Raw genomic sequence first — 9,673 nt, 5'->3', positions numbered from 1 at the left:
GAGGGCATAGGAGTGCACAGGAAAATAGGTGAGCTCACCGGTAGCCACAGGTGTTACTGATTGAACTGGTGAGCACACAGTCTTTGACCGTGTTGCCACACGCGAAACTGTTTTAGTGTATCATGTTTTTATATTAAAGTAAACAAATGATTGCAACGTACAGAAGTCGTCGGTGTTGGTATCACGAGTCAACTAAAGTTTACAGTTCAACAGTCGCGGTGACTAAGGAGGAAACAGTCACCACATTTAAGTCAAAGACTGTGTGCTCACCAGTTCAATCAGTAACACCTGTGGCTACCGGTGAGCTCACCTATATACCTGTGCACTCCTATGCCCTCGCCACTCAGTGGTCAACAGTAAACATGACATCCAGCACAGACATAATGGCTGCAACAGTGGTGTTTCAGAACCCTGGTTTGACCCATGTAGCCTAGAACAGAGTGTGATGGAGCAATGGGTAGGATTGGATTAACAGCCTACAGGGCCACCATACTATCCTCTTTCCACATGGTCCTGTTCAACACTGTTACTCTGCGTAAGCAGCACTCGAGTTGAGGGGGGATGGTATCCCCCCCTGAAATAAAAACAGTCAAAATCATCCCCCTTCTAAAACGGCCATCCCCCCTTTCCATCCCTTATGTCATGTTATCAATGAACGTGGTGTTACTGCTATTTCAACATGTTGTTTTGCGCATATTGAGTAAAACACTGTGGGCGAGGGAGGGGGCACGCACACATGCAATGACATTTTTACCAAGTCACTGACACTGAAGTCACTGATGCTGTGGGGATGCTAAAATTGTCCCCATATGATCAAATCCACCATCCCCCCTGATTTTCTTTCAACAACTTGAGAACTGTGCGTAGGCTAGCCCGGACTGCAGGCGACAACTGAGTTGGGTTCGAGGTGATAATGGGGAACAATCTTCTCCACATCCTCCCTCTGACACAGACTGAGCTCCCACATGCAACACTGGCATGATTCACCCAGGCAGGATAGATGGAGTGGACCATCTGTAATTCGATAGCCAGAGGAAAAACATGATGTAATTTAGCAAAATACAAATGATGTTTCCCCAAACAGGCAAACTATGGTGTAATCACTATAACCTGCCCTCGGTTTCAGAGCCGTGAATTACACAGGGAGCTCCTGACAAAGTGTGTGAGGAGAGAGAGGCCTCACCTTATTAGATGCCTTGCCTCATCACCCACACGTAACTGACCTAGGAGGGAGGTAATATGAAGCAGATTCTGATCAGGAAATGGATGAGGTTACAACAACGGAGCCGTGGGTACGTGGTTTACCAATGAACACAAAATATGCAACATACAATCATGAGTGATTATCGACGAGTACTTTGGACATTGTAACAGTTATGAGTCATGAGTTTAGATTTCTTTAAACATGTCCATTGTCCAGGTTCCCAGAGGGTGAGCTGGTTTGAGTTAATCAATGAGTAGACCACATTAATAATGTCACATGAGTCACTCTTCTAACCTCCGTACTTATGGAGAAAACCTCTGATCATTGATGAATGACTTACCATTGTTATTATTATTATTATTAGGTCATTAGTCATTACTGACATACCAGGGGATGAAGACAGCCTCCATGTGGCCTCCCCCGCAAGTAGCTAAGGAGCAGTTGCAAGGTAACATGCCCTTTAAGCGAAACAATGCAAACCTAGATAGGCTATTCTTCTGAAAGCAGTCTGAAATATCTGTGCTTTATACAAATTGCAGGACCACGGAGCAACGTCTTAAACTCTTTTATCGTATATCTTTTACCATCCTCTATGCCGGTCAGTAAAACCAACTGTCACTCTGTTACCATGGCAACTACAGGTGTCCATCAAGGACCTCCTACTAGGCATTGTTATTAAGATGTCCCAACCTGTGCCTGTCATAAAATGTAACGTAAATTATATTGGTAATTAAAACATATTCATATGTCATGAATATTACACAGTCCACTATAAGGTCTATTACCTCTCGGAAGACTAAGTATTATGCTGTTTGACACAAGGTGTGCACCCTAAATAACATGCATTACATTGCATTACATGTTTGGCATTGCACAGACGCCTTTGTCTAAAGCGACTTACAAATCCATTTGTCTAAGTAAGTGAATAATCTATCCCATCAGTCATCAAGAAAGGTAATCTCTGCTCAGCCCAGGTGCTGTTGGCAGCATGCCTAGTAGTGCTGAGTGTAGCCTAGCTTGTTTAAAGTACAATAGCCCAACTTGGCTACTGTAGCAGCAGTCAAAACTGAGTGAGCTGAAAAAAGCCATCAGGGCATATGTCAGATTCTGAGGTATGGTGCTCAATTACATTTCCTGTCTTATTGACTTATAAACTCAAAATATTTAAGTTGCAAGATTTTGTATTGATAACCTTTAGAACCTCATAAAACAGCCTTTTAATAATATCTGTGTCATGTGTAAAGCCTACACTTCAAACTACCCAGCATTATTAATTCGATTGTTAAATAGCAGCAGAATCTGTCTTTTCATGGTTTTGATCTTCGATTTTGGCAGGGTTCCCTTAATTCGCTGAAAATGTAATTCCAGAAATTTCCGAGGATTTACTACATTTTGGGAAAACAAAATAATCTGTAGTCTTGGGTCCAGTAACAGTTCTGTGACGTGAGCCAACTCTGTTATTGATTATGTATAAGTGATGTGTTGTGCTGTGCTATATTGCGGTGTTCTAAATTCCAGGCTGCATATTAAACTATATTAAATAAAGATATTGGTTGACTGGAACTCAGTTTTCCTCTCCAGTACAGAGTAAGACCATGGTTTAGGTCAGGGATGTTGAGTGTACTGGATGGATGGGACCCACTCATTGTGGTTTTGGCGCAGGATATTAGCCAAACTGGGAAAGAATTTGCAGGATGCAGTTCTGAGGATCTGAAGGGAGTGTCAGTGTAACAGGAGGAGATCTGGCATGGCTGTGTGATTCCTCTGTCTGTGGTGAAGTGGACATGTGCATTTCTTTCATATTTGGAAAGACTTAAGCCTCAGAATAAATTCATGGGAAATACCCGAGTTTGATTTGATGTGTTATTAGTTCTGTGTGTGTCTGTGGCCAGGGGGTCGAAGGTCAGGTCAATAAAATCATTTGAATTGGTTCCTCTCTCCAGGAGTTGTTACTTGGCAGTGTAACCTTAGGCCTGCGATGAAATGATCACTAAAGACATGTTTATTTATCTAATTAAATGTATTTCTACTAATTTGTTTTGTTTTTTCATCTATGCTGTTGTATTTATTTGTTGCAGTTTATGTATGAAAGGTGCTATAGAAATACATTTTATTATCATAATAATATTATTATAATTATTAATACTACTACTACTACTATTATTATTATTATTATTAATAATAATAACTGTGAAGAATTACAGGAGAGGGGATTACAGCAAGGAGAAATGGTCAAAAACGACAAACCACCAGTCTATGAGAGTCAGTGAGCATCCTTCATTGGGAACACCACAAACATTTTTATACATTTGCAGCGTCAGCATTGTATTTAGCGCCCTCTGCTGTTCGACACGGCACTGACCAACGATTTCCACAACAATACCGTCATTTATTCTCTTCAGATCGATCTTAAAAAAGATCTCACATTCCAGTGGCTCCAGTAAAAGGCACATTTTCATTGTGAAAACACCATTCGACCTAACTTCTCCCGCTCTCCATCCCTTTCTGATCATCATCATCACCACACCACACTAGGAGCCGTAGCTGCCCGTCTCAAACAGTTTGATGACGATGGCCTCCAGGGGCCGGAGCCTCAGGGTGTCCAGGGAGGTGGCCCCCAGGCGGTCCAGGTCCGTGCTGGTCACAAACACCCCCGCCGTGGGCAGGCTGGGGGCCCAGGCCGGGTCCAGGGTCTGGGCCTCCTGCCCCAGGTTGAGCAGAACCAGGAAGTGGACGCAGCCCCAGGACCGCAGGAAGGCCAGCATGGGGGCCTCCGACAGGGAGGAGGAGGAAGAGAGGGAGGAGGAGGAGGAGGAGGAGGAGGAGGAGGTGTTGAAGGGGAGGAAGGTGAAGGTCCCGTAGATGAGGGCTTCCTCTCGGGCCCGGGAGTGACTCAGGGAGCTGAAGAGAGCCAGGGCCGTGTGCTGGAGCTTCTCCTGGTCCTGGGGGAGTCGAAGAGTTGGAGAGGGAATTTGGCCGAAGGGATGAGAGGAAAAAAAAAATAATACATTAGACTTATATAGCGCTTTTCTAGACACACAAAGACGCTTTACAAACTGAAAAGATCGAGTAGTAATAATAAAAAGACACAAAAGAAATAAAAGAAAGTATAGGGACCTAATTGAGGTAGGGCTGGGGACACATGGGAAGGGGAGGGGGAGAGGGTTAACTGGTGAAGGCGAGCTTGAAGAGGTGGGTTTTGAGGGCCTGTTTAAATGTTGGGAGGGTGTTGGCCTGTCTGATGTGGTTGGGGAGGGCGTTCCAGAGGGACGGGGCTGCGGCTGAAAAGGCCCCCCATCACCCCTGGTCCGGAGCTTGGTCCTGGTGGTCTTGAGGGTGGTTAATAATAATAATAATAATAAGTCTGTGTCAGTAACGGTCAATCCTGGTCATGGAAAGCCACAGCACTGCAAACGTTTTCCCCCAGCTCAGCTGTGACACCTGATTCAGCTAATAAAGGTTTTAAAAGATGAGTTGAGTAGTTCAATCAGATGTGATAAGAACTAGGCTGGGACAAAGGATTGTGGATCACTGGTCCTGGTAAGAACTGAGCTCAGATCAGTTCGAGTAATACTATCAGTATGTAGACCAACAAGACAGAGATCCGCAATGCCCCTACCCTGGACACCTTTAAATCAGCCCTCAAAACTCACCTGTTGTCTATGGCCTAGTCTAGTTTGTCACTCTCGCTGTCTTTGTTTCTTTGTTCTGTCTGTCTGATTGTCTGTCTATGAAATCTTGTTAAGCATCCTTGGGTTTGAGAAACAAGCTATATAAATCTACGATACTATTATTATTATAAGACTCACCCTATCCGACTCTCCTTCGTTTGTCTTGTCTTCTTCATGATTCCAATCCATATTTACAGTCAAATTCTGCATGATGGGAACACAATGGTTTGTATGACAGAACTGTAAGAGAATATAATCAAACTAGATGCGACTAGTGTAGGTCACTCTGGTGTCCGAGGGAGCTCACCTGTGGATGGCTGATTTCTTCTCCGTATTTGACGACAGGTGTACCAGGCAGGGTCATCATCACCACCATGAGTATCCTCTGTAACCTCCCTGATGATGCTTCACCTCCCACCTGCGCACAGAGAGAGAGAAGAGAAGAGAAGAGAGAGAGAGACACAGAGAGAGAGAGAGAGAGACAGAGAGAGAGACAGAGAGAGAGACAGAGAAAGAAAGAAAGAGAGAGAAAGAGAAAGAAAGAAAGAGAGAGAAAGAGAGAGACACACACACACTTAAGCCAAGAGGTAGGTAGCCTGCCTCTACCATGTAGTCACAATTTAATCAAATTAAGAAAGAAAACAAACACCCGGCCCCTCCCTACCATCCAACTGGGCCAGATCTCTCCTCGGGGTGTTTGCAGGTGCGTCTCTATGGCAACCGCCACTTCCTGTGCAGACTGGAGGTGAGGCGAGTGCGGCAGCATGGACCTGGTGACCAGCTCCACCAACGAGCTGTTGAAGGGCAGCGCGTCAGAGGAGTTCATGGCTGACGGAGACGCTCCGGTCTGTTTGACCACCACAATCCTGAAGGGACGGAACCAACAGTCAAGTGTGAGATCCACCACACAATGTGCATCAACAGTGGGAATGTCATTACCCTAGCTCAAAAAGGTTTTTTGCCTGAAAACAAAGAACATTTCCGAAAATTGTTGACCTATTTTGAGGTAAAAATGGCTAAAAGGTGACACGTTTGCACCCCACATCCACTAGCACAACACGGTTCGGGTCGGCCCTGTATAAAGCCATTCGGTACAGTATGACCGAAATCATGTAATTCCACTGCAGTACCTCTCATTGTCCTCTGAGCTGAACTCCTTGACCACAACTCTCCACTCCGTCAGGGTCTAAAAAAGAAGAAGAAGAGAGACACTGTGACAAATTCACACTTTCTTCGTTAAACCATGTTGATGTCATCAACTTTCTGACAAGTTTACCTTTTCTGAGTATGCAGTGTCTGTGTCACATATGCCAAACCCCGCCACACCCTGCTCCAACCAGTACCTGAGGGCAAACTGAAGACAGACTGATTGATGATGTTATATATGCATGTAGTGTATACATCCATCTAAAACTGTAGGTCAATATGATATGAGAAGATTTATAACAGTGCTAAATAGCTATGACATGTCGGTAAAGATCAAGGAATGAGATCACATGATATAGAACGGCAGGGTTCCTACCTACAAGTTTCAACAAGTCAAGTTCCAGACCTAATTTTTAGACCGAATAACTTGAATTTGAGATCTTTTTAGGCCTTATGAATTGGATTACTCTGGATTTTAGACTTTAAGGCTTTTTAAGACCAGCGCTGGAACCCTGATGCTGTAGTAAAGCTCCTACCTGTATGGACCCAGTAGGGCCCGGGGGGATCTCAGAGCTGTTGCCTGCTGGCTCCTGCGGCGTGAGCAGATCCAGCTCACAGAAGTCCAACACCACCTTGAGGCCTGCAGGAGGGAGAGCACACTCGCCACTCATGTACAAACAGGCAACTCCAAACCAAACGCTAGCGGCTAGCCCCTTCCCTGCAGGGACTAGCGTAGGCCTAAGACGCAGAGAGCAGAATAAAGACGCTCTATATATAACATATCTTATCATAATAAAAATAATAATAATAACTTGGATTTCTATAGCGCCTTTCATAAAACCCAAGGACGCTTTACAATTGTAGAGGAAATGGTCAGACAGACAAAACAGAAAACAAACAAAGCGAAACAGTGACTAGGGGGGCCAAAGGCCTTGGTGAACAGGTGGGTTTTAAGGGCTGATTTGAAGTAATACGTTTCATAATCCTACCCAACCCTAACCCAGATCGTAGACAAGTCAGCACAAAAGTGAGCACAAAACATACAATTATAATATTGACTAAAACAAGAACATGGGATATTGTACAGCTGTAACTTTACCTACATTAAATGAAAGTAAATGCTAGCATGGAGGAATGGAGGTGTACCTCCACACACACCTTCTCGTAAATGCTAGCATGGAGGAATGGAGGTGTACCTCCACACACACCTTCTCTCTGTATGAAGGGGGGGGGGGGGGGGGTATGTAGGGGGGGTATGTAGGGGGGGGGGGGGGGGGGGTATGCAGTGGTAATGTTCCAGGCCTCCTACAGTACCTGTTTTGTGGCTCTCCATAAGCAGGTGCTGGATCTGAGGCACTGTGCCAACACTCTCATCAATCTCCGTCAGGTCCGGAGGGGCGACGTCCTTACGGAACAGCCCCTCCAGGATCAGAGCCCCCACACCCAGGGACTTCAGGTAGGGCAGGTGCTCACACACCACTGGAGAGGGGGGGGGGATACAAAATCACACCATGGAAAAAACACATGTTATAGTCAGATATCTATAGACAAACGCATGTTATAGTCAGATATCTATAGGCCAGTGGTTTTCAACCCTCTCCTCGGGGACCACCAGCCATTCCACATATTATTTGATCTGTTCCACCACCAGCACACCTGATTCAACTAATCAAGTGCAAAGCCATTATGATTTGTGTGGAACGGCTGGTGGTCCCTGAGGAGAGGGTTGAAAACCACTGCTATAGGCAAACCTGTCCCTTGAACAGTTGTCTAATTGTAATTTAATTAGGCCTACCAAAGAGGAGACACATTAAATGTATTATTCATCTAAGCGTACTACATGAATATGATTGGGCCCCTAAAGCCTGTCTTTCTGTGTCCTGTTGATGTTGTTGTCCACTTTTTCAACCCTCTCCTTTGCCCGGCTGCCCGGCTGCCCTCGAAAAGGCGGTACAGGACCCTGGCCGCAAGGACAAACAGACTGAAGCACAGCTTCTACCCCAGGGCCATCCAGGCCCTGAACACAGCAAAGATCTAGGTTCTGGGCCCTGGACAGTCTGGACGGATTGATGGCAGCTGCTGGATTGAAAAAAATCAGGTGTAGTGCTGAGGCACAAATGTGTACATTTCAAGCCTGCAAACTGCGACACTTTAAATGAATGTGCAATAACACTATGTGCAATATGACAACCCTAGTCGTCTTATCTGTACAGTATAGTATAGTGGATAGTGTACATAGCCTTTATTTATGTAAACCAGCTCCTTTCCCTTCTTGTTTTTTTAGTATTTTTTTTCCTTTCCTAGCACCAGGGGAGCCCCCCCCCTCCCAAATTTCGTTGTTTGGTACCTGTACTATAGCAATGACAATAAAGACCATTCATTCATTCATTCATTCACCTGTTGTCTGTCTTATTTTCACTTGTTTGCCTATTTTTAATCCTGCTATGACTTTCGCTCTTTTATTATGTTTTATTATGTTTCTTCTTTATTATGTTCTCTACTATGTAAAGCACTTTGTGACCCTTGGTCTGGGAAAGGTGCTGTACAAATACATTTGACTTACTTTTACTTACACTATCAACCACTGGCGACCGCCCCTCCTGGTGCCCCCACGGTTCAAAAACGTCTCGCTTAAGTGCCCTTTTGAGTGGCAAAAATGCCCTTTTGAGTGGCGAAAATGAGAGGACATGCCCTATTGGTGCCCCTCCAATGGTCTAAACTTTACCATGTGCCCCCACCGTTGAAAAACATTGCACTAAAGTGCCCTTTTGAGTGGCAAAATTAGAGGATTTGCCCTATTGGCTGCCCTTCCAATGGTCTAAACTTGACCATGTGCACTGATGGGGTTCCATGTTGTGCAGTAGGTGCCCTTTTTTTCTTTTCGCCCCCCCCTGCCCTTCAAACAGCCTGAGTCCGCCACTGGTCTACAGCCTTTACCGGGCTACACCTGCCATGCACTCACCGCTGATCCCCCCCGGGCCCGCACTGTGCGCGTCCAGGAACAGGGCGGGCTGCAGGCGGTAGAACAGGGCTCTCTGCCACCACAGGAGAGGGGTCGCCACCGGCCGCGGGCTCTGGACGATGATGGCCACGGCGGCCCCCAGCATGGCCAGCCAACCCAGCCAGAAGAGCAACACCAGGCGGGAGCGCACCTTCCTCCAGCCCGGGCCCCCCGCGGCCAGCTCCAGCTGGTCCTTGGTCATGGGCTGCCAGGTGTAGGGCTCCGGGTCAGGCTCCAGGATCAGCAGCGGGACGGACTCAGAGCCCAGGCTGGAGGAGGACAGGCCCGCCGCTGCGCTCGCTGCCACGCTGCCGTAGCCGGGGTCGCCATCCACGTTCAAAGGCATCCTTAATGACTGGGGAGGTGAACATGAAGTAAGTTAGTAAGTAAGTAACGTGTATGTATATGCACAAATATATATAATGCACAAATATATGCACACATTTCCAACGACAAACAGCCGCCCAAAGTGCTTAACAGATAAAAAGATAGAGAGAAAAACAAGATGAAAGAGATAAAATACCAGGGGTGCAAACAGGTGATGGCCCAAAAAGGTGACACATTTTTTGGGTGGCTAACCTTAGGGGGGGGGGGATAGCGCTAGCACTAACGGTGTTACGGTAAATAGATAGCGCTAGCACTAACGGTGTT

The 9,673-nt window shown here is 46.0% G+C and overlaps 1 protein-coding gene across 1 annotated transcript; it reads right to left on the bottom strand.

Annotated features, from left to right (window-relative positions):
* Positions 1-3,735: 3,735 nt before the first annotated feature.
* LOC308170044 (amino acid transporter heavy chain SLC3A2) lies at positions 3,736-9,368 on the bottom strand (the record flags this gene model as incomplete). Its single annotated transcript, XM_080544775.1, has 8 exons — positions 3,736-4,146; positions 5,183-5,293; positions 5,540-5,741; positions 6,006-6,061; positions 6,152-6,229; positions 6,558-6,661; positions 7,336-7,500; positions 8,984-9,368. The coding sequence occupies 8 exons, from the start codon at positions 9,366-9,368 to the stop codon at positions 3,736-3,738; spliced, it is 1,512 nt and encodes a 503-aa protein (XP_080400901.1).
* Between the last annotated feature and the right edge of the window lie 305 nt (positions 9,369-9,673).

The sequence above is a fragment of the Nansenia antarctica genome (assembly GCF_963989245.1).
Source record: "Nansenia antarctica genome assembly, chromosome: 14".
Taxonomy (NCBI): Eukaryota; Metazoa; Chordata; class Actinopteri; order Argentiniformes; family Microstomatidae; genus Nansenia; species Nansenia antarctica.
Note: the sequence above shows the minus strand (reverse complement) of the source record. Positions and strands in the feature narration are given on the sequence as shown.